This window comes from Podarcis raffonei, chromosome 12, assembly GCF_027172205.1.
Source record: "Podarcis raffonei isolate rPodRaf1 chromosome 12, rPodRaf1.pri, whole genome shotgun sequence".
In the NCBI taxonomy this organism is placed as follows: domain Eukaryota; kingdom Metazoa; phylum Chordata; class Lepidosauria; order Squamata; family Lacertidae; genus Podarcis; species Podarcis raffonei.
The window spans coordinates 25662181-25688182 of record NC_070613.1 but is presented as its reverse complement, the minus strand read 5'-3'; the positions used below and the strand labels follow the sequence as shown (position 1 = coordinate 25688182).

The window sequence follows — 26002 nt, the reverse complement described above, 5'->3', positions numbered from 1 at the left end:
AGTGTGAATGTGGCTTTTCAACCCTGGACTGTAAGCCCCCCTGAAAGCAAAAGGCAATCCGCTCAAAGGGCCTTGGGATTTTGGTAAGCAGCCAAAGCTTCATTCTTCTAAATTTGACTCGCAAATGTCTCTAGTAATGGAGGAGCAGTCAGGTCACGCAGGAGCAAATGTAGGCCCCAGGGATGCCAATGATAGTGAGTACATCCGCAGGCTGCTGTATTATCACTTGCCCTGGCAAGGGTGCCAACACCCTCTGGCAAGCAACCTGCCTTCTCCCACCTTATACACAGACGGATAGAAATAATCCCAGCAGCTGAGCAGTGACGCTCATTCCACCCTCAACAAATCACACATTTGATTATTTCTAACATACCTTGCACTTATTTTAATTGCAATGTTTTTGGGTGGTATTGGGTAGAAATGGAACCTTAACATGGGGGCGATTAATATACTGCTACACTGTAACCCTGCAGTAGGGATTCAAGAGAAATTAGCTGTAGTGTGCATTTAGAGGCAAGCTGAACAAATACAGAATATTCCAAAACAATATGCAAATTGAAACAAAGCCATCCTTTGAAATTTGCGCTTGTCCAAATATTGCAACACAGTTCACCATCCAAGTGAAATGTACAAAATGTACGCCAGGGCAAAGTGTGTCAATATAGATGCGTATATTGATGAGAATAACATACAATATGCATTATATTAAGGGAAAGCATCCTGAATAAATGTGTCTGCAAAGCAAAATTGCATCCCAGAATATGTTTCTTAGGAAACAGTTGCATTAAAATGCGATGAATTTTCGTGAGAATTGTTTTTTGGGAGGGGGAATTGCAAATTGGTGTGGAAATATGGAGAAATGAATTTAAAGATTGGGATAATGAGAAACTGGGAGAACTGAAATTCACAGAGCCATTCGTCCTTATCCTTCAGCTTCTTTCAAGAATTGGTGGATTTGAAGCCACTTGACTTCAATTTCTATCCTATATCAGTGGTGATGTTGGGGGCATTAGACCACCACACATGCAAGACGCTTCCCAGAAAGATGCCCTCAGGCAATACAGATTTTTTCCCTTGCTTGTCTGATTAAAAATAGTTGAATATCACCTTTAGCTATGGGTATGTCGTTACCTCTCTATTGCTTTCTTGTGTTGTAGTGGGTGGAGTGTAATATCCATTTCATTTATTCTTGTATTTTCTTGAGGTCCTTTTGTATCTAGTGTGCTACTTCAGTGGGGAATGAAAAGGAGATGCTTAAAGAAAGACTTTTTCTAAAACTGACTGGCAGCTTTTGTTTATCAAAAATGGGAAATGGTATCAAACTCCCCCCCCCCAATATCTCAACGTCAGCTATGCTGATGTTTTTGTAATATGCAAATATATGTAATTGTCATTAATTAATAAGTTGAAAGGGAGGTGATCAATCAACTGTACTAGGTAAACAGCAATCAGTGAGCTAGAAAAATTAGAGCACAGTAACTGCTTGAGCAGATGATTGCTCATGCAGCCCTATTTAAAGAAAGAAAGAGAGGCGGTCCAAAGCTGGCAAAAACAGCAGTCAAATGTTTTTGAAATCCAGTTTTCTTTTAAGAAATGTGCAGTTCCTTTCTTTTGCACTCAAATGCACCAGAAGCTATTCCCCCTTATGCTTTATGGATGTTAAATGCCCATTTGACTACTTCGATCTGAAGAACTGGCACAATTACAGGTGCCACATAACACTTGTTCCACACTAGTCAGAATTTGTTCTTCTAGTGTAGCAGTACCTACACTTTGGAACTCCCTGCCTATCGACATCAGGCAGGTACCTTTGCTGTTCTCTTTTGGCACCTGCTTAAAACAGCCTACCCAGACATGTAGAACCCTGACATGTGTTTTAATCTTTTTGTTCATGGTTGATTTTAATTATTTTTGAATTGTTAAAATACCTATTTTTAACTTTCTTTTACTGGTAATTGTAATGTTTTGTTTGTTTGTTTTTTGTAAACTACAGTGGTACCTCGGTTGTCGAACATAATCCAGAAGACTGTTCGACTTCCAAAACGTTTGACAACCAAGGCACAATGGGCAGTTGGCAAATTCCCTTGAGAAAATGGAGAAACGCACCTTGGAAGCCGTTCGACTTCCGAAGTGCATTTGAAAATGGAAGCATTCACTTCTGGGTTTTCGGCATTCAGGTTCCAAATCGTTCAGCTTCTGAGATGCTCAAAAACAGAAGTTCCACTGTATTACAATCAAGCAACAGATATATGTTATGTAAGAAATAAATGTTGTGTAAGAAATAGCTATGCTGACTGGCAGCTGCTGTGTATGGTTTCAGGACAGGGAATCTTTGCCATACCTACGTGGAACTGCCAAGAGTAGAACCTGAGATCTTTTGAATGTCTTCATTGCTGCCAATGGCTGCAGCCTCTGGTCTCCATTCATTGAGTGGGAAGTCTGGAGAGTGAATCAGCATTGAGCTGAACACTCTTGGAATCCTTCTCATCAGCATTGGCCATTGTGGTGTCCTTCAGATGTTGTTAGACACCAACTCCCATCATCCCTGACCATTCGCCATGCTAGTTGGGGGTGGGGCTGATGAGAACAGGACTCCAACAACATTTGGAGGGTGTCATGTTGAGTAGCCCTGTTCCATGTAAGAAAAACAGTACTGGATTTGGCCAAAGGCTTATCTAGTCCAGCACTCTGCTTTCACTGTGAACATAGCCATTGTGGCTAGTAGTCACTGATAGCCCTATCCTCTGTGAATTTGTCTAATGCTCTTTTTAATGCCATCCAATTAGTTTAGCTATGAAATGTTTGCTTTTCTCTGTCATTAATCTTCTAACATTCAGTTTCATTGGTTGCCTCTGTCCTGTTCTCACTAGCCTCCTAAGTAAAGGAACTTCTTAACAGGTACACCGATAGGCCAGCAACAACATCAAAAGTTTTATCCAGGGCTGGTCCAAGGTCAGGGTCCAAAAGAAGTGGCCAGGAAAGAGGGCAGCTCAGAGCAGTTCAAGTTCATGTTCCAGTTCACCCATGGGCAAAGCACAGGCAAGATGCAGGTCCAGGGCAGTCTGTGGACAGGTTCTAAATAGGCAAGAGATCAGATAGCAGATAAAGTACAGTGCTAGCAGGAAAACATTGTCCCAGCTGCTATTCCAGTCTAGCACTAATCTAAGGTAAAAGGTAAAGGACCGCTGGACGATTAAGTCCAATCAAAGGCAACTATGGGTTGCGGCACTCATCTCGCTTTTCAGGCCAAGGGAGCCAGCGTTTGTTCACAGACAGCTTTCTGGGTCATGTGGCCAGCATGACTAACTCACTTCTGGTGCAAAGGGACACCGTGATGAGTGCCAGAGTGCACAGAAACACAGTTTACCTTCTTGACGCAGTGGCATCAATTTATCTACTTGCACTGGCATGCTTTTGAACTGCTAGATTGGCAGAAGCTGGGACAGAGAAACGGGAGCTCACCCAGTCACGGGGATTCGAACCGCCGACCTTCTGATCGGCAAGCCCAAAAGCCTCAGTGGTTTAGACCACAGTGCCACCTGCATCCCCACAAGCACTAATCCAGAGCCAATGGAGCCACACCCTGACCTCAGCCGATCCCTTTCAGCTATCGTCATCTAGCGATCGCCTCAATAGGAAGATTTTATTCACAGGGAGTCCTCTCTTGCGGTTGGGCACTCCTCCAGAAGAGGTGGGTTTCTGTCTGGCATTGAGGTATTATCTTTCCCTCAGGTTTGGGACTAGTTTGGCCTTAACATCAGAGGCCAAACTCACTCTCAGCATGGAATATCCCTTCTCACCCTCATCTCCTGTCTCATTCCTCCCAGACTGAGCCTGTTCCAGGCCTTGGTTAATGGCAAGGCCTCCAGGCTGTAGCTGAGACATTACATTCCCATGGTTCCAGTGTTGTTTGAGAGAGAAAAAACTATTTTCTATCCACTTTTTACACATCATGCATAATTTTACACATCTCTGTCAAGTTCCCTCTTACTCACCTAACTAAAAAGCCCAAAATGTTGTAACCCTTCATCATATGGAAGTTGCTCAACATACCCATCCCAATCATTTTGGCTTCCCTTTTCAAGCTCAACAGTTCTCTTCCTGAGCTGAGACAACCAGAAGAATACACGGCATTCCAAGTGAGGTCACACCATAGATTTGTATAACATCATTGTGGTATTGGCAGTTTTATTTGCTGTCTCTTTGCTAATGATCCCTAGCATGGCTCAGGAATGCTTCAGGACCATGGCTTTCATTTCCGTGGAGGACTGCAAGGGCATTCAGCGGAATACACAAAGATTTCCCCATCAGACCTTCCCATTCAATGCATGAAGGTCAAGTATGGAGTTGTTGGGATGAGAATTATCAGGGGGCAATGCTAGGATAGAGGGAACTTCCTCAACAGGGCTAAAGGATGGAGAGAATGCCTCAACAGGGCTAAATGAGCCATTATCTGGCAGTGGTGGATAGGACACCTTCTCTGTCTAGAAGGGGAGGGGGAAACAGCATCAGAACGCAGCAGATGTGCTCAGAACATCTAGAAAATTGAATTGCCCTTCACCCATACCTGTGGCTGTTCTAACAGAGAGGCTATTTCAGATTTGCAAAGGGGTGAGTGGCTTGGGGTCAAGATTCTCAGCAATATCTCAAAATTGCTTTTGGCTACATCAAAGATTCTACTGCAATAAGCGACCTATTTTAAGCGTAATTTATTTTTATGCCCCATAATAACTATATAACACTACAGACCGTGTGTGTGTGTGTGTGTGTGTGTGTGTACATTCATGCTTACCACATGAATACCTAGTACAAAAGTGCACTCACTTAGGGAAGACTCAGGTTCATCTACAAAGCTTATTGAAGGGAGCTGGAACAGTCACACACACTCATAATCTTTCTCTAGCTAACTTGAAGGGTCATTGTGAAAATAACATGGCAAAGAGATAATAACATGGCAAAGAACTACACACCCCACCATGAGCTCCTTGGAGGAAGGGTCTACTTTATAATGGGATTAGCTAGATAATAAATAGGTGACCCCCCCCCACTTCACCTACCACCCACTCCCAGGAAGTATTTTGAATTTTGTTTAGTTTAGTTTTGATGCTATGTATCCTTTTCTATTTACACTGTGCATCAAGCGCATGTAGGCAAAATACCCAGGAGGGATGGGACACCAAGAGATGGAGGCAAAACATGGTCACAAGTATATTGATTTCAGAGTTTGGAGTGGCACCAGGCAAGAATCTCACCACTGCCTGCTGGCCTATTCCTCTCCCCAGCCTGTTTGCTGGACAATTGGGAAGGAGTTGCTAAGCTCTCAGCCAACCATGGTGTGAGCCACTCCTGTGGGCCCTGCCAGCAAACTGAGTGTGTTGCAGCCTGCTATAGTCCCCCACAAACTTGAAGCGAAGCCTTAGCAGACCATTGATTGATGACCGGGATGGGCCATCCTACAACCAACTAGGGAACAACACAGCTCCCAGTCCTCCAACCCACTAGGTGGCATGATAAAGCCCACTATATAAGGACTACTAGTTATGGTGCATTGGCAACAAGCCACAATGGCTATGTTCTACCTCCTCTATTGGAAGCAGTATGCCCCTGAAGGCCTATTGCTGGGAACCACAAGTGGGGAGAGTACTGCTGGACTCAGGTCTTGCTTTTGGGCTTTAGAAAGTCACCCGGTTGGCCATTGCAAGAATACTAGGCTAGGGGGATCATTGGCCAGGCTCCTGTGTCCTTAAAGGCAGCGAGCTGAGGCTTGTGATTATTTATATTGCAAACTTCCCAGCAAACTTTGTGGTGTGACGTGTCATGCAAAAATGCCACTAGCAAGGGAATAAACTGATGAATAAAATTACCACTCATGATCTACAGAAGAGATAGGCATGGCTCCTGCAGTAGCTACAGCTTCCTTCTGCCTTTGAAGCAGCTGAGTTACTTCCAACTGTATAAACTCAGAAGAGAAGTCAGCTTGAACAAGGAGCTGGCAAGGAGCCAGAAGTTCAGCACTTGCCAACAGACAGAGTAAGCAGCCGTGGCTGAACCTCATCCAATGAAAAAATACCAAAGCAGGGAATTTCCCCCAAGGCGCTCGCCGGGAAATTCTGTTCCCTTCTCCACCCTCCAGGCCCAGACTTGCAAAATCCCCAACCTCCCTCTCTTCCCCCTCCCTTCTCTGCCTCTCCTCTCCAGCTGATAAATGTCCAGGAGTAACAAAGCACTTCCTCATTCTCTTCCAAGGAAAGGGAAGCATCTGTAGTTCCTCCAGCCAGATGCTGCCTGCAGCTGCAGCTGTGCTCAGTAAGTGACAAGGAGGGGTGGAAATACCACAGGCAGCAGAGTGTGGAAGGTAAGTGGCAATTTAAATTGAGAACTTTGACAAATCTCACTGTTCCCTTGGGAGACCCACCAAAGTGTTTGCAGAAAGTCTCAGTTCACACCTTCTTTATTTAATGCAATATTTTAGAAACAGGCACCCTTTTCAAGTTAGTCTCTGCTGGGCACAGATGCTATGCGGTGGCTAATCCAAACTTGTTTCTACTTTCCTCCTGCTGTTGGAAATGCAAAAGAAAAGGGCTTGTGTCTCTTTGGTGACACTGCAAAATGTAAATAGCTGGTCCAAAAGTGTCATTCAAGGCCAGACTAGACATACATAGGCAACAAAGGATCCTGTGGCAACTTTTTAAAAATGAACAAATGGGAAAAGCTTTCTGGGACTTAAGAGTCCACGTCATCCCATGAAGTGGAATGCAGACCTTTTTTAATATGTCAGTTTTGGTTTCTCTCTGTTCCTCGTTTTTCCAGTCTTAAATTCACTTCTACACATTTCCACATCAGTTTGTGATTTATTTTTTTTAAGGTTCTCATGAAAATTCAGCAGCACTTTAGTGCAATTTTCTCAGACACATTTTTTGTGTTTGATTTAGCCCAATATGCACATTTTGGTAAACCAATTTACCCTAATACAGCACATTTGTATGTTATTTTCACCAATACATGCATTGCTGTGCACACTTTATACTAGCATATGCACCTTTACTATATATATATTACTTATCCAAAGAACTACATTGCAAAGTTCAGAGAAGTGCAGCTTTCGAAAGATGGCTTTGTTTTCCCCCGTTTTGAAAGAGGAAAAGGCACTCCCAGGATTGGCAAAGTGGCAGAGCAGAGGGAAAGGTGTTAGCATTCCCTTTCTCATCACACATCTCTGATCCCCATCACACCTCCAGAAATGGCTTCTCCAGTTTTGGGATTGTACCATGCGCATCTGCCCCCAAGGCACTGGAAAATTTAGTCTGCTTTGCCATCCAACAAGAAGAACAACAACAAATCCACTGTGATGGAGTCACCTCTTCCAGCATTGGGTATTGGGTACCAGGTTTGAAATATACTCTGTGTGTATTTTTGATGTGCTTAATGCAAGATCTAATTTCTTTATTTATAAAATTATTTATATACTGACATACCATAAAATAGCAGAGTAGTGTACAACAGTAAAACATTAAACACCGTAAAAAGCATCTCCCACTTCCTGATTACCTAAAACGATTACATATGGTAGTCATGGAACTGCCCTGTTTTCAGTCTCACTTGCGATTATGTGGTTCTGATGGCTTTGTTTTTACACGTGTATATATTTTCTTTTGATAGTGTTTGTATGGTTTTGTCATGGCCTTTGCTAGTACAATAAAATCTTATTTACCATTACATATGTGGGATGCAAGAGAAAACAATCTGTTTTCTATTATCTTTATTTGTACCCTCAGAAGGTAGGCTTTAAATGTTATTTGCTAAATTGTCGTCGCTATGTTGCATTACATTTCTTATTAAGCGTTATGGCTAGTGTGCCATGATTGTGCTGGATCTGAGCTGAGTGCACTAAGTTCCCATTAAAATTAATGGGGCTGAGGCTAAAGATTGGCTAAGTTGCCCCACTAATTTCAATAGGGCCTAAGTTCAGTTAGCTTGGTCTAGATCAGTGGTTCCCAACCTTTCTTTGGCCATGCCCCACCTAAGCATCTCTAAAATCCTGATGACATATAATTCTTATTATTCAAAAAGTGAAGTCCAATTCATGTGGAGGAAGCCTAAAAGTCCATTAACTGTTAATAACTCATTCTCAAATTGCCCCCCTTAAAAATCAAATTGCCTCCCTGTAGGGTGTGTGCCCTACGTTGGGAACCACGGGTCTAGATCTAACCTACTTTATTCATAGCTTGGTTGGTTACAGCACAGCGCTGATAACTCCAGAGTTGCAGGTTCAGTCCCCGTATGGGACAGCTACATATTCCTGCACTGCAGGGGGGTTGGACTAGATGATCCTCAGGATCCCTTCCAAGTCTACAATTCTATGATTTTATTATGTCCAGCCCATGAATAAGGATTGTGGAGGGCAGACCATCTAGTCAGCGCATCAGCAGTAACCAAATACCACTGTCTCATGACCGACTTCCTTGATCACATTAAAGTCCACTTAAAGTGGGGAAAATTTGGGGTGGGAAGGGAAGAAAATGCAAAAGCTCGTTTACTAAGTTATATGTTCTTTGAAAAATGTAAATATAAATGACCCTGTAACTGAATCTGCAAGCATCTTAGTAATATCAATAGCTTGAGTTTTAATCCTTTCTTTGCAGTTGTAGCACATCATTAATCCAGACAACCACTATTGACAGTATTTCATCTCATCCCTGTAAATCTGCACTTTTATTATTATTTTTTAAAAAGTCACTCACTTTTCAGATAGTTGTAAAAAAGAAAATTAAATGATATATTGAAGTAGGAACCATGACGTTATTCTTAAGAAGGAGAAAGATGAGATATGACCTTTCCAAGCTCCTAGAATGGTTGGTAGGGGTGATTTAGAGTCATTTGAAACAGTAATAGCAAAGGAAGTGTTCCAACTGCATACTAAAATATTTGCATGCAATCTCAAGCCATAGTCCGCATCACCCGATGCACTAAAGAAAGTAACTAATGAATCGAAAGAGCACCAGACCAGTGAGGTTCTTGCAAATGTACTCTGTGGTGCACAGCTGGATTTTCAACATACTGGTTCCTTGAGCAAAACATTTGCAAAGCTGGACAGGGAGATTTAGTTTGTAGATGAGGCTTGCTATCAGTGTTGCGCCCTATTTATGAATGACCTATATCCACACCCATGCCCTGCTTTTTATGCCCACACATATGCACAGTGCATATTATACCACTCAGAAAGGAAACACAGGGTTATTCATTTAAACTGCAGCAGCATAGATAATAGGATTTGTTTTGTTGTTTGTAAGGAAGAGCACTGACAAAACTGTCAAAATAATGAGGAATGATGTGAGTCATAGGAGCCAACTATTAGGGGCCCAGGTCCCTTTGACACCCCCCCAATAAAATATTTGAGGGGGGCAGGCCCCCCAAAGTTGATGGGCATTGCCATTCAAATGGTGTGTGCATGTGCCGCATCATGTGATCGATTGTGCCCCCCCCAGCCAATATTTTATTCAAGTTGGCACTTCTGACCTGAACTTGTTTTAACTTGTTCATATAAGATTTAGAGGTAGGGACAAGCAGTCAGGCAGCTGGTACCCAACTGCTAGTACTCAATTGCTGCTGATAACCAATTGTTCAGGGTGGCTAAAACAAAAAGGGACTTCAGGGAACTCCAGATGAACCTCTACAAACTGGGTGAATGTGCAGTGAAATGGCAAATGCAGTTAGATGTGAAGAATACAGGAATGCACACCAGAGCAACCTTCCCCCCCCCCCAATACAAAAAGTTCACTGGACTGGACTGAACAGGAGGAATGGGAAATGAACCCTTGGTCTGATCGGCTCCTCTCAGAAGGGGAGGGGGAGGGGAAGCCCCCCCTACAGTTTCAGAAGGAGAAGGAGACAGGGCTGCTTCACAGCAGTGTGAAGAAATGCCTAGCTTCAAGATAGTAGAGGAAGAGGGGGGAGTTAGAGAGCAACCAGAGGAGACCTCCCTGGAGAGCCTGGAAGACCCTCCTTCACACCAAGGGCACATAGGTCCCTACACATTCAAGAACAAAGGATGCAAAGGAGTATGACTCCTGGGACTTCCCGTAGGTTACCAGGATGTTGTGGGAGACGGAAGAGGGGGGCTCAGACATCTCCTATGCGAAGAGACATGGGTCTTTTGTCTTGCAACCAGACAACTGAATAAAAAGCCATAAATACGAACTGTTTGTTCTTCGCGCTATCTGAGGCTACCAGGGGAGGAGAAGATACTCCATGCCTGACACATATACGCTGATGGGATCTGAACTGGTGGTGGTTGACCAGAAACAAGACCTTGGGGTTGTAACGGATAGCTCGGTGAAAATTTCAACCCAGTGCATAGCAGCTGTGAAAAAGGCAAATGTTGTTCTAGGGTAGGGTTGCCATACGTCTAGAATTTCCTGGACATAGCTGGGATTTGGTCATCGGAAACCGTCCGGGTGGAAATCACTGAAATGTCCGGGAAAATCCGAATGTATGGCAACCTATATTGGTGAATTTCCTTGAAAATAGCTAAACAAAAAACCAACAACAACAGCTCAACAACTTTGGCCCAAAATGAGGTTTTTATTGTTGTTTTTAGATTCTGCAAAAATAAATAAATCACTTTTTGAAATATGGCAACCCTATGCTAGGGATCATTAGAAGAGGGATTGAAAACAAATCTGCTGATAACACGCCACTGTACAAATTTGCAGTGCGACTGCCCTTGAAATACCGTATATGGTTCTGATTGACTTGCCTCCAAAATAAAACTCTACAGAGCTGGAAATGTTTCAGAAAAAAGGAAACAAAAATGATTGAGGGGGTGGAGCTACTCTCCTTTAAGGTTACAACACACAGAACTACCGCATTTTTCGCTCTATAAGACGCACCTAGTTTTTAGAGGAGGAAAACAAGAAAAAAAATATTCTGAATCAAATGTTGTTGAAGAGGCTTTGTGTTGCTTTCGCTGAAGCCAGAACAGCAAGAGGGATGGCTGATGTGCAGCCATCCCTCTTGCTGTTGTTCCAGCTTCAGCGAAAGCAACACGAAGCCTCTTCAGTGAAGCGGGAGGAACGCTCCCATTGCACTGAAGAGGCTTCGCGTGGCTATCCCTGAAGCCAGAACAGCAATCCCTCTGGCTTCAGGGATAGCTGCGCAGCCTGCAATCACTCCGTAAGACAAACACACATTTCCCCTTGCTTTTTAGGAGGGAAAAGGTGCGTCTTATAGTGCAAAAAATATGGTAAAAGGCTTAGAGAAAAGACCAATAAGAAGAGACATGATAAGGGATGTGTAAAATTACGCACAGAACGGAAAAAGCCCTTCTCATACTACTAAGCTAGAACATCCCATGAAGTGGAATGTTGGTGGATCAAGGATGGACAAAAGAAAGTAGTCCTTCACACCAGGGCATAGTTAAAGTAGGAATCTGCTCCCACAGTATGTAGCGATAGCCACCAACATAAGATTAGACAAAATTAGTGTGTACGGGGCTGCTAATCTATACCTACTAACCGCAATGGCCATGGTCTCCCTCCAGTGTCAGAGGCAGTGTGCCTCTTCACGCTGGTTGCTGGAAGTCAAAAGTGGGTGGGTGCACTCTGGTCATACCTCCAGGCTTCCTGCGGCCTGTGCTTGGACACTGTAAGGACATGATGCTGGATTAGTGGGCCTTTGGCCTGATTCAGCAGGGCTCTTTTTATGTGTTTGATGGATGTAGTGGCATCTTCCCCAGAGGTGTTTTGTTCGCTTTTTAAAGAAGAGAATTGGTTAAAACAAATTAAGAAGAATGGTTTCAGCATGCTGTTTGTTGCCTCTGTGTAGGAGGGTGAACCGGATGCCTTTTAATTGCTTTCCAGCCCATAATTAAAAAGGAAAGTATGGATACTTGCGAGAGGTTTCTGTTTTTAGTAACATGGTCCCTTTTGAGCACCCAAACATCTTGTTGCCTAAAGAGGACTGAGACTTTACCAGAGGAGCAGAGTCAACAGGTGCACAAGATCGTGGGCTGGCCATACCTGTAACTGCTATGTTGAAGATAGAATTTCAACAAATGCAGCAGCTTTCATCATCCCTACATGACAAGTACATCCCTACTAAACGTCCCTGAGCTAGGAAACTTTCCGTCCATATGTTTTAAGACTCCAACTCCCATCATCCCTTACCAGTTCTGCTGGAGGTTGGAGTCCAACAAGATCTGATCATCTCTGAACTAGATCTCCATCTGTAAATACGCTGAAAAATGTAAGGCTGAAGTCCATATTTACTATTATTTATTATAAATCCTAATATTAGCATGATGCTTTTCAGGACAATGGTCTTCTAAAGCAGCTCACATAAACAATGGCCTGACTCACACATCACTGTAATCCATAGTTAAGCTTAGCTATTGTTTACAGGTTCATTGGGCTTTGCTTTGCTCTTCCTTCTCATAGAATCAAAGAACTGCAGACTTGGAAGGGATCCTGAGGATCATCTAGTTCAGTGTTCCCCAATGTTGGGTCTTCAGCTGTTTTTGGACAACAACTCCCATCATCCCTAGCTACCTAGCTAGCAAGACCAGCGGTCAGGGATGATGGGAATTGTAGTCCGAAAACAGCTGGAGACCCAAAGTTGGGAAACACTGATCTAGTTCAACCTCCTGCAATGAAGGAGCCCTCAACGCGCTTCTTCAAATTAAATCGTTGTCTCTGTCCAAACAAACCACAAACTGTAACTACAAGGTTTGTTTGGGGGAAACAAAGCTCAAGCTCAGGTTTAGGTATAATGCTAAGTCCATCAATACCTTAGTTGGTGGCCAGCAGCAAGAAGAGAGGAGAATCAAAGTGCCTGCAGTTTGAACACCATGCACCAGCATGCTACATGTTCACCTTTAAACCATACTTAAGTTTAACTATCATTTATAAAGTGACATGAGAGCAAGGCCATTCCACTCATCACTTATTTTATTTTTATTTTTTTTAATAGTTTTTATTAAGTTTCTTACATATATAACACATATCACAACAAAAGAAAAACAGAGAAAAAACAAAAGAAAAAAGACAAGATCACAAATATAAACAAAAAAGAAAATAAAAACAAGGTACCTAAATACCTAAACAACCTATTCACCTAAACAACACAAATTAATTAATTATTCAGACTTCTAACCTCATAAACATATTTTGGGCCTCCTCTGAGCAGCCCTCCCATCTGAATTGCCTTGTAATTAAAATGTAGCAGTTTTCTGGTATCATTTTTTAAAAACACAGTATTCCAATTAAAATAAAATTTCTTAACTTTCCTTTAGGTTCTAAATCTTTTTTATTTAATTAACTCTTAATTTAATCCTAGGCCTAGTCTGGTACTTTCAAGTAATTTCTAATTTTTGATATCGCAGTATTTATTCAAATAGTCCCTAAATTTCTTCCACTCTTCTTGGTATTCCTCTACTTTTTGGTCACGGATTCTTCCAGTAAGGTCAGCCAGCTCCATATAGTCCATCATTTTCATCTGCCATTCTTCCACAGTTGGTAGTTCTTGTGTGCTCACCACTTATTTTAACGACATAACTCCACCATTTCCAAACCGGTGGCCCCTCCAAATGCTGTTGTCTGGGGTTGATGGGAATTGGGAGTCAAACTCTGGAGGGCCCAGGCTCTCCATCTCTGATTCATATGTGCAGGACCCAGCCTGCTCCAGCTCCACCCAGCTAATGCACTTTCCTGCGGTTTTTCTCCAGTGATTCACTCAGAGATCAACTATTCCTCACTTGCCCTGCTTCTTCTAGCAATTCTTGTTATTCAGGTGCAGACTGTTCCCTTTGAAAGGACGGCTCTTTGTTTGTTATCCATCCAGGCTCCAGTTACAGATCCAAGTTCTTGAGTCAGCTGTCATTATTTCTTTCCCGTCTGTGTGTTTTCAGATTGTGGTGGAAGAATGTCTTTTGATCTGAAAGCACAAGGGGCTACATTATGCGGCACTCAAAGCCCTGAGGAGCTGCATGTGCACTTGCTGTGGAAAAGGCCGACATACACTTCCAGACATGACAAAAGCATGGGAGGGTAACAGGGCTTGCTTTATGTGAGCAAACACCTGCTACCCCAGTGAGAAATGGAGAGGCAGAAAATAGGGTTTGTTGTGTGCCACACACACACACATACGAAGATAAATCATAGAGACACTTAAATAAAGTTTTGATGTCCTAGCCAACCCTGTATTTCTGGGGGTGAAGAACCTGCAGTTCTCCATAGGTGCTGAGAACTGTAGTTCTTCAGCAACATCTGCATGGACACAGGTTCTCCATCTCTGCTGTAGCTTGATTTGTAGGACACTGCAACATGTTACAAAATTGGCCAGCAACTGACCTTTAGAAGTACTAACAATAACTTGGTGTGAAGAGACATGCATCACTACCTGCTCATTTTGTTTTCGAGAGTAACCTTGTTATAAAATCAACAGAGGCAAAGGCACCCATCAATATGATGGGCTGTCAGTTCTGCCTTATAAGTCCATGAGTGCAGTACATTTTTGTTAGGAAGAGCAAAGCACTGCATATGAAAACACAACTTGGGAGTGAAGATCTCCTTCCCTACTGCCAGCAGCATCCTGGTTAGCACCTGGGGTCTTTGCATAGTTTAGGGTTGGTGGTGGAGGAGAATAGAGTGCTTGTGCCTTTAACAGCTGTGTAGCAGGCAGATATTCAGCAGCTCAGGTCTCTTCTAGTACTGAAATGCAATTATGGGAAGAGCTTTACCTGATGTCATTATGTCCGTCAGGCATCTTACTATCTCTGTGTAGCTACTGACATGTTTTTCTTACACCCACCCAAGGCGACGTGGTCTAAAACACTGAGCCTCTTGGGCTTGCCGATCAGAAGGTGAGCTCCCGTTGCTCTGTCCCAGCTTCTGCCAACCTAGCCATTCGAAAGCACACCAGTGTAGGTAGATAAAAAGGAACTGCTGCGGTAGGAAGGTAAACAGTGTTTCCATGCACTCTGGCACTCATCACAGTCCTCCATGCACCAGTAGCGGTTTAGTCATGCTGGCCACATGACCTGGAAAAGCTGTCTGCGGACAAACTCCGGCTTCCTCGGCCTGAAAAGCGCCTTTGACTGGACTTAACCATCCAAGGGTTCTTTACCTTTACCTACAAACATCCATTCTAACTGCAACAGAGGATACAAATTTGCATAAGCATGTTTTGCTATTGTCCTTTCCTTTAATCTCCTGTATGAGTTTATCTTTATGTTAGAAGCTCTTTTGTAGTACCTTACATTAGTAAGTGCTAAGAGGTCACACACTGTGTTTTTGCAGGCACTTTACCAGCAGGAGCTGGCAGCAAGACCCAATTGCAACATCAAGGAACTTCCTGGTGTCAAACCAGAGCCAGAGGTGTTGTTTTAGCTGCTTGGCATAATGGTTATGACATCCTGCTACGGCCAAGGTCATCATGTAACTAACGCCTCTGCTGTTAGAAGCACAGTTACCAGGAAGCCCATGATTATGCTGAATGCTATGGGCTTGCAGAGAGAGATGTAGTCAACAATTACCAGACGATCACAAGCAGAATCTTAGCTAAAGGCTAGGGGTGGGTAGAGAAGTTAAGTTCGGCTCAAATTTTAATGCAAACCTACCTAATTCCTATTTCCTGAAACCATACACAAACCAAAAACACAGCTGTCTTTTCAAATTTCCATTTCTAATTCTGTTGTGCAGTTCTCCAACAGAAAATAAAGTGTACAAAGATGCTTTTATTAGAGGTGAAATGTGCACAGAAAACAACAAATTAGGAAGAAGAGGAGGGGGAGGAGTTTGGACTTGATATCCCACCTTTCACTCCCCTTAAGGAGTCTCAAAGCGGCTAACATTCTCCTTTCCCTTCCTCCCCCACAACAAACACTCTGTGAGGTGAGTGGGGCTGAGAGACTTCAGAGAAGTGTGACTGGCCCAAGGTCACCCAGCAGCTGCATGTGGAGGAGCGGGGAAGCAAACCCCATTCACCAGATTACGAGTCCACCACTCTTAACCACTACACCACGCCTTACATTTGAAGGAAAAATGCCTTATATCTGAAGGGGACACTGAATACCAAAATGTGTGCATTGGGCAAAATTGAATATAAAGATGTGTATATTGGGGGGGAAATGAGTACTAAAATGCTGGTGCATTTTCCCGAGGGGAAAAAAGAATACAGAATGATACTGAAATGTGGTGACCTGAAAACTGGAAAAATGAGAAACTGATAGACATCAACATTGGGGGGGGGGAAATCACCCGTCCCTAATCATGGGGTGGGGTGGGGAGGCATGGAGGATCATTGGTCACATGGTATAGAACCTAGAAGTCAACAAAAGCTTAGGCCCAAACAAATCTGCTAACCTCTAAGGTGCCACAAAACGTTTTGCTGCAACAGACAAATGACAGCTACTCTGCTGAAAGCTGTAACTGGCCACAAGCCGTTATTAACAGTTTTAGCTTATTTCCAGTATTTCTTTACTGTCCAAGAACAAAGGTTTTTGTAGAAAATAAAACCATAAGATCTAAAGTAAAATACAATAAACAGATGAAATCTAAACATTGTGAAACCAGAGTCACTGTAAAACCAGCAACTGAGAATTACATCAGGGAAAAGGATATAAATCACACTGTTGAAAACTACCAGTATTCGAGATAGCTATTTTTTGTATCCCCTACAAGTCAGAAACCCACATTGTTGCTGTCAAGTATATATTTTAACACCATGCATAAACACACACACACACACCCTGCTCAGTCCTTTGTAAGCCTGGCTCTACCTTTGAAACTCCCTGTACTTTATGGGCTCATTTCCAATTCATTCCGCAGTTGACTGGACTGGATTAACGCCTGATACTTTTAGACCCTGAACCGTTCAACAACCCTGGAAATGCAAAGAAAACGACTCAACTTTTAAGCCTGGTCTTATGTATTTATGGGAACAGGTTGAGGCGATGAGATTTGCAGCTCTTTCAGTAGTTTGTTATGATTTAGACAACATTAAGCACATCTTTTTAGACCTCTGCTTCATATGTCTCGGGAACCTCCAGGCAGCTTTAGTATTCTCCTGATAAAAGGCAGAGATGTGAGGAGCAGAACAGTGGCACATTCTCCACAAGAGGATTTATCACCTCTAACAATTCGTTTTATCTGCTGTGTCAAAACTCACGGCGCAGAATCTTTTTGCTGAAAGTATGTGCACCAGAGAAAGGGGCTCATTTCCTTAAAAAATAAATTACACTGAAAAATTTGCTACATTATGAGCCTGGCCCTTGGATCCCCCCCCCCTTTATTTTGTATTTCTCAATGTGCACCTCATAACAGAAGGCTCTTATAATTCACAACATACTTGTTTTTATTGTATTCCCCCCCCCTCCAATTTTAAGTTGGACACTCATTTCCTAGATGTAGCAATACTGGAAAAACAAAAGAGAGTATGAATGAAGAAAGAATAAGAAAACATGGGAATTCCAACCCTCTCTCTCTACCCCCCCCCCCCGCCCTGCCTCAAAATATAGGACCAAAATATAAGTGTATTGGGGAAATGTAAAAAATAAATAAATTGCACATTAGCAATGCTATATCAAGTGTGTTTGCTATGACTCTGGTCCCCCATGACTATTCAGTAGAAGTGGGCAACCTTTTTCAGATTGAGGGCCTCATTCCTATCTGGGGGTGTCACATGGCAGTGGTGGGTGGAGCCAGCAGCAAAGGTGACCGTTTAAAGTAATATTTACCTCTCTATCCTCCATCTGGGCAACCAAGAGGCATGATGAGGGTTCAAGGACACCAGCAAAAATATGAAGCAGAGCACCAAACAGGAGCGATGAGGTGTGTGTGGCTTGCTGATAGTCACAAGGGTCAGACAGGGAGGTCTGGAGGGCCACATTTTGTTCCTCAGGCCTGTGGTTCCCCACTACGGTGGTACCTCGAGTTACATACGCTTCAGGTTACAGACTCCGCTAACCCAGAAATAGTGCTTCAGGTTAAGAACTTTGCTTCAGGATGAGAACCGAAATCGTGCTCCAGCGGTGCAGCAGCAGCAGGAGGCCCCATTAGCTAAAGTGGTGCCTCAGGTTAAGAACAGTTTCAGCTTAAGAACGGACCTCCGGAATGAATTAAGTACTAAACCTGAGGTACCATTGTACTTTACAGTTCCCCACTGCATTACAAGGATGGGGTACCTGTGGGCCCTCCAGATGTTGTGGTCCAACAACATTCAAAGGGCCACAGGTTTCTCATCCCTGCTGTTTGGGCTTGATCCTTGGAGGTAAAACGAGGCTGCGCATACATTGCTGTTTTTCCTAGTAGTCAATGACACCCTTGGCATCCTGAAAGCTATCAAAAAGGTCACTTTTGATTACATAACTCCTCAGCACAAGAGGGCAATAAAAATTATTCAGGATGTGGGGGTTTTTTGGGTGTGGGGTGCATTCAAAGTTTTTGACCCCTCAGAAAGGGGGTTGAATGCGTCTACTCTTTGAGTATGACAAAGTTTTGGTCAGAGTAGAGCCAACTTAGCCTTTGGGTGGTACAGTGGGTCAGTGTGTTAACCAGGGATGACTGTGGACAGGATTCCTAAAGGATTTAGAGTAGATGACCACTGGGGTCCCTTCCAACGCTACAGTTCTGTGATTCTATATTCGTTAATTTCAGTGGTTCTACTCTGAAAACCATCCTGCATTTTGTCTCTTCAGACCTATTTTTTTCCAGGCATGTGCACATTTATGTAGGTTTAATCAGCGAGGGCAGCCCTAAAACATACCCCCTTGGCAACTCTAGTCTTCCCCTTTTTATTCCAATTTTGGTGAGAAACAGGGAGAAGGTAAAGCCATAGTTAGGAAAATATATATAGTGTGCACTAAATGCTGTTTCACTTATTTATAGAATTTCTATAGCATTTATTTCCCACAAGAAAAACAAATATATCTCTTTAGTATTTCCTTTTCAAGCACAGGTATATAGCCATAAGGCTGACATAAAAGCAGAAAGACATAAAGTTGCAAAGCAAATCCATGCTGCCACCTAGTGGCCAACATTCCTAAAGCTAAAAGTTTCCCGGGGGTTTATCTGTGCATTTATTGCACCGAATTGTCCCCAGCTAGGGAAGTAGCATAGATTGTTTGAATTCTCTCAGGCTGTTGTAAAGAAACTGGGTTTTTGTTTTTTGGTGTGGGTAGGGTTGCTCTCAAGTCAAGGAATTACTAAGGAAGTAAGATCCATTCATCATTTCATAGCCCATCTTTCTAAAGCTGAACAGCATCCAAACAACTTGGAAGTTTCTTTCTGGGTGGGGTAGTGATGATTAGTGTCGTGCCCAAAATATTACCCCAGATTTCCTCCCTGCCCTACTATTCCCCATCAATAAAGGAGGAAATAAATAACATTCAAAAATTGTTAAAGGGGAGAGAAAATTTTGGTCAAATTATCATGGGTGGCGTGCAGCATTCCCCCTTCCCCCCATGTTTACTTGACTTTTGAGGTGGCCAGGGTCTGATACAGACGATTTCCCTAAAATATGGCACCCCTTTATTTCTTCAAATAACTTTTGAAGTCACAAAGGAATATATTTCTTTGACAAAACTATTTGCTTTGTGGTTTTACATTTCCCACTTTAAGGGGAAAAGAAACTTAGTGAAATCAAGGTGTACCGTATTGGCCCAGATATATTCAGTATTCAGAACTGTGTTGCACGCCTGCCTCCCGGCACTACTCCCCTGAACAGGGGGCAGGGGACAGCCGGTGCCGGCTTGGGGAGGTAATGCCGGGAAGCAGGCGCACAGTGCGCTCAGAACTGAGCGCTGGCGCTGGCCACAGCCCCCCACCCCCCATTCAGGGCGGTAGTGCTGGGAGGCGGCCTGCACCTGCAAATAAGTCTTGAATTTTAAAGGTGCAGCTTATTTGTGGGTGAGGCTTATATTCAGGCCAATATGGTATATAAAAGGAAGGTTCTAGGGACCAAACCCTCCCCCCCTGAAGCTTTGATTAAAAACAACAAATTCATGTAAACACACAGTTCCACACAGATATCTGCATGAAAACTACACGTAGTTTTGCAAAGAGGTTTTAAGCTGAGGTTAAGTTCAGAACAACAAGTCACATAACAGAAGCACCTCCTGTGTTTTGTGCTGGATCCCAAGAATACTTGCAAAAGGAAACGGCATAATCCTACACACACACACTTGAATCTCTCAAGATACTGAGAGCATCAGAAAGTTTTTTTTTCTAAGATGGCTGGTCTCTTGCTTGTTCTTGCACACCAGAGAGTGAGCTCAAACAGTGCAGTGAAATTGCCCACTAACAGCATCCTCTGGAAGGTCTAGTTTCAGTTTCTTGTAAGTTAACCTTGCAGGATGTGCTACTGTGCCAAAAGAAGTCAACTATTAAAAGAATTATATAAAATATTAGCATACCTCAACAGTTTTCATACTAACAGGCTAACATACTAACATTCTAACACATACATTACTGCAGATTTCAGCAAGAAACAGGACATATGCCTGTGACCTTATACAACCCTCCTTACTGATCTGTAAATCACTGAGCTTGAGTTATTTGAGAACTAAACTGAGTTATTTTATCCCTAGCGAGTGCAGATATAAGGTTTAATATGTACAATCTTGTATATTAGTAGGTGACCATCGTACCTGTCCATCATGGAGAAGAACACTACAATGATTCCACTGACTACAGATGTACCTAACAAGAAGGAGACGGTGTGCATTTTTGGAACAGGCGATTTTGCAAGATCTCTAGGACACAAAATGATGCAGTGTGGCTATGCTATAGTATTTGGAAGCCGAGGTGCTCAGACTTCTTCTCTGATCCCTGAAGGAGCCACAGTCCTTTCTCATGCAGAAGCTGCAGAAACATCTGCTGTTATCATTTTAGCAGTCCACAGAACACATTACAGCTTTCTGGAAAACCTAAGGGAAGTTCTCCGTGGGAAAGTGCTAGTGGATGTGAGCAACAACCTCAAAATAAACCAGTACCCGGAATCCAATGCTGAATATCTTGCCCAGCTCCTGCCAGGCAGCAAGGTGGTGAAAGCATTTAACACTGTGTCAGCCTGGGCTCTGCAGTCAGGTGCTCTGGATGCAAGCAGACAGGTAATGACATCTCTGGGGCAAAAGATGCTCACATTTAAAGAGACTGGAAAGGTGAAAGCCCAGTTTTAGATCTTCATTTTGCAAATCCTAAAGCTTTCTAGGTGAACTGCTTATGGCATGATATAAAACTGTTTCTAGACTGGAGATCTAACCATCTAAGGTTAGCAGTCTTAGTTTTATATTGTGGCCCCAAAGAGCTGATAAGAAAGCAGAAAGTTTGCATCAAGTGAGAAAAGTCCAGCTTTTAATTTTCTTCTTTGTGGGGAGGAGGGAGGTAAAGGGCCCTTAAGGAAAATCACAAGCCCTAGACCAGGGTTGGGGAACCTGTGGACTTGCTGTTGGACATAGGCTCCCATCAGCCTGAGGCATAATAGGACTTTTATTCCACCACCTGGAGACTGCAGGTTCCCCATTCCCTGCCCCCTTTTCTGATTCTTCTGTTTTAGCCAAATTCTGGTCAGTTGATAGCCTCCTAAAAACACGAGCTAATTGTGGGCGTTAAACCTACGCTGGCAATTCAAACACAGCTTCTTACTGAAGTCAGAGCAGTGTTCGAAAGCAAACACTGGCAATAAATAAGGTCTCCCTTCATTGTGTTGTTGTTGCTGCTGTTTTGCTCCAGGTATTTGTCTGTGGAGATGACAGCAAGTCAAAGGAAAAGGTGATGGAGATCGTTCGAAGCCTTGGTCTTACTCCATTGGATAAAGGGTCTCTCTTAGCAGCAACGGAAATTGAGAATTACCCTTTGCAACTTTTCCCAATGTGGAAATACCCCATCTATCTCTCCCTTGTCCTCAGTGCATTCATCTTCTTCTACTGCGTGGTCCGTGATGTGGTCTATACTTACTCTAAGAAACAAGTGGACCGTTCCTTTTTTATTGCCATCAGCATCCCAAACCGTGTCTGCCCTGCTGTGGCACTCATCCTCCTCGCTCTGGTTTACTTGCCTGGGATCTTTGCTGCTGTCCTCCAGTTATACAGAGGTACAAAGTACAGACGCTTTCCAGATTGGCTAGACAAATGGATGCTCTGCAGGAAACAGCTTGGCTTGGTAGCCTTGGCTTACGCTTTCCTCCATGTTTTGTACACACTCGTGATCCCTATTCGGGGCTACGTACGATGGAGGTGGAGCTCTTATGTCATTGCACAGGTAAGTTGATGTTGTGCTGTTTCTTCTCCCATTCCAGCACCAGCGCTGAGGTCTTTGCAACTTTGTATGGGGATGTGATGCAAGCAGGGCTTTGAAGCCATCAAACATAGCTGTCAACTTTTCCCTTTTCTTGCAAGGAATCCTATTCAGAATAAGGGAATTTCCCTTTAAAAAAGGGAAACATTGACAGCTATGATCAGAAATATCGCAAGGGCTTAGGATATCGTGCTTGCTGCTCTCCATCCGGCACAGATCATGCCCTCCCTGCTTCTCCCATGGAGACATCCAAATGTAAAAGAGAGTGAGGGGTGTTCTCGGGCTTCCAGTAAGAGCAGCCTTTGGTTCTTACTGGGGGGGGGACCTCAACTGTTTGAACCCCAGTAGCCATTTAGAACCTCTAATTACCACCAGCCATCTTAACAGTAAAAGCAAAAACCATGGGGTCTTTATCCCATGCTGCCTCTGGAAGGCAGATGGTCCCCCCCCCACTCACAATACTGTTACCACACCAAGGATGAAGAGCTGTTGGGGAAGGCTGTGAAAAAATTCTAAGATTCTGCTCCTCTGGCACTTTTCTGATTTACGATTTATTAGTGCTCTGAAGCCTAGAGATTGTTCTAACACTTCGGTCTTAAAAATGAAGCCAGATATACTCCATTCACCATACCCTGCAGTTGGATTTGGGCCCAATTCAGATCCACTGCCTAGTCACCAAACATGTTGTGGCATGGAACTGACCCCCTCTTGTCTGCTCTTCATTCATGACACTGTCCACCATGTAAGGTTCTGGACCTTTCAGAGGCGGACATTTGAACAAGGTCTGCGCTTGTCAGGTCAAGCAAGCAAACACATCCCACAGGGAAACCTTGTAAAACTTCTGTCGCCTGCCAGAAACAAACTTCCCTACACAGCTGACAGAAACAAATGTTGGCAAATCTAGAAAAGAGGGAATTCCATTTTATCTCCAGTCTTTACCATTCTAAGACAGAAATTTCCTGACTTCTGATGGGTGCAACTTTTGTCAATTTGCCGTGCACCTACAAAACCTGTCAAGAGCACCTTGCATATTTCACAATATTGATTTAAAGCCATTTATAGATGTATTTTATAGCTGTATTTTAATCTGTCTGAACCTACTGCATATCAAAAAGTATTTTCAAAACTTTTATCACCTTAGGTGTTGAACAACAAAACAGAACCATTGAACAATGAAAGAGCCTGGATGAGTGACTCGTATGTTTCTTTGGGTATCTTGGGGTTCTTTCTGTTTGTCCTCCTGGGAATAACATCCTTGCCCTCTGTCAGCAACAGTGTCAACTGGAGAGAGTTTCGCTTCGTACAGGTAAGAGAGCTTGCAAGCCAGCAAGCTAACTTTTCTTCTTCCTCACTTTCAGTGTGTTCCTATGGACATTTCTTCAGAAGTAAAGCCTAATTATCCTAGGGGCATCTGGTTGGCCACTGTGGTAAAGAGGATTCTGGGATATATAGGCCGTTAGTCCAATCCAGCGTTGGCTCTTCTTAATTCAGGTATGGAGAACCTGTGGCTCTCCAGACATTGCTGGACTACAATTTCCATTCCTAATATATTGGTTAGGCTGCCTAGATGATGGAAGTTGGAGTCCAACCTATGTACAGAGGGCCGCATGTTCCCTATCCTAGTCTTAATATTTGTCTGGAAATGAGGAGGAAAGGGGCCCAACACAATCCAAACCACCCGTTCAGGAAGTCTTCAAAGACACTTCTCCAGGTTCCCTCATTTTTGGGAAATTAATCACTCCTGCAAGAACTTCTCTGTGGCTGCTGCAGATAAGAGATGTTTTGTTCCTACGCCTTGAACTTTTATGTGTTTGTGTCAAGGCCGTTTGTTTGCAAAGGTTTCTCATTAGTCTGATTGTAGGTTTTATGAATGACATACTGTCGAGTTTGCTTTTTCACATCTGGGAAAACCAGTAATCACAGGTTTTAAAATTATAATTTTTAGAAAGTTTTAAAAGTGAAATCCACCAAAAAGCTGGTGGATAATCTAAAAATAGATTATACATACTTTTGCTAATCCTCCCTATAGTTCATTTCATGTATCTAACCCAAAGAAGAGAACTGTGCCTCATAGGCCTGATTAGTTAAATGTCCTGCCTCTATGACTGAGAGCTTCCTTTGCACACATTGGTGTTGAAAGGTAGCATAAACCTGACAACGATACAGCATGTGAAGCCATTATCTTAATGCATTATGAACTGCTGCTCAGCCCTGTGGGCAAACTTGCCCAAAGGCACAATGGGCTTCTTTATCCCATCTTGACCAAGAAAATTGCCAGCTGGAATCAGTAGGAGAATTGAGTTTTGGTCATCTGTTGATAACAGAATAGAATGCTTTCTGATTTGCTGCCATGTATCTCATAATAAGGAAGTTATCTTTGCAATCATGTTTTGTTTGTTTTCTAGTCTTATCTGGGCTACCTGACGCTGGTGTTGTGCACTGCCCATACACTGGTCTACGGTGGGAAGAGGTTCCTGAATGCTGGCACCTACCCATGGTGCCTTCCTTCCGTTTACATCCTCTCTCTCATTATCCCCTGCATTGTGTTGGCCATGAAGTTTTTCCTCATATTTCCATGTATCGATCGGCCGTTAACTGATATTCGACAGGGCTGGGAAAGAACACCCAAAGGCATAAGCCAGACAAACAGCAGCCACTGCAGGTCAGCTGTATAAGCTCTTAGCAAATGTACAGTTTCAACACACATATCTGCAATAGCAAAAAAGAGAAGTGCAAGCAATTTATATGCATCGAAAATAAGCTCAAAAATTATGTGTTCCATTATTACTCTGCAATGTAAGGCCCAGCAACTCTCAGCGGAAACTGGTGAATATTCATCTAAGGTGTTTGGAGGACAAGTGCACCCTCCTTTTCTGGATTTGAGACTGAAGGAAGCCATTATCGTCTTTGCCCTATCGCCTCTGTGCAAGAGGAGCCCAACATGCAGTGGGCCACATCTGAGAATATGAATTACACTGATGATGAATAAGTTTATGGCAGCACTCCCAAACCAGATTCCCTTCAGATGTTTTGCACTAGTTCCCATCATCCCTGATGACTGATCAGTTCAGAACATTTGGAGGACATTAAGTTGGGAAAGGCTGGTCTATAGAGCAATAATAAATTTGAACTATGGCTTTTGGTCTTACTCTGTGCCTTTTCAGATTTATGTTCTCTTTCAAATTTGAGCAGCACTTTAAAGGTTCCTAAATTGACTATGCTTTCCTAGGCCATGTATACTGTGTACACACCTGCAATTTCCTCTCATTGTGATGGAAGGTGTTCATGACTTTGTGGAGAATGTGTTGATAGTCAAACACAATGGATTCCCTCCCCCCTCAATAAATTCATGGTCAATGGACTTTGTGTTTTGGACTGGATTTGAATTGGAATTTTAGATTCATTTTTGCTGCGATGGACTCAGGATCCAACAAAATCGTTTAATTATAGTGTTTCCCTGCATATACCTATGAATAAGGTTATGATTAAGCTACACTTACAAGCTTAATCAATAACAGGCAACTGCTTTTATTCAAGCTTCTTGGGCTCCAATACTGCCTACTGCTGTATATTATGTATTGTATTTTTTTACCATTTTTAATAGTATTCAGTAAAACAAATGCCTTGTTTTCCACCCAAAAATCACTAACCGTGGTCAGCATACCATAAACAGATCCTACTCATAAACCTCTATGTAGAAACTTTGCTCACCA

General features: G+C 43.0%; 1 protein-coding gene across 1 annotated transcript; it reads left to right on the top strand.

The window, feature by feature from the left end:
- Window positions 1–6162: 6162 nt before the first annotated feature.
- STEAP4 (STEAP4 metalloreductase) lies at window positions 6163–25626 on the top strand. The gene is made up of 5 exons (XM_053410391.1): window positions 6163–6355; window positions 20626–21103; window positions 21726–22253; window positions 23431–23595; window positions 24695–25626. Exons 2-5 carry the CDS (start codon window positions 20651–20653, stop codon window positions 24962–24964), a joined length of 1416 nt encoding a protein of 471 aa, XP_053266366.1. The 5' UTR covers window positions 6163–6355; window positions 20626–20650; the 3' UTR covers window positions 24965–25626.
- Window positions 25627–26002: the final 376 nt, after the last annotated feature.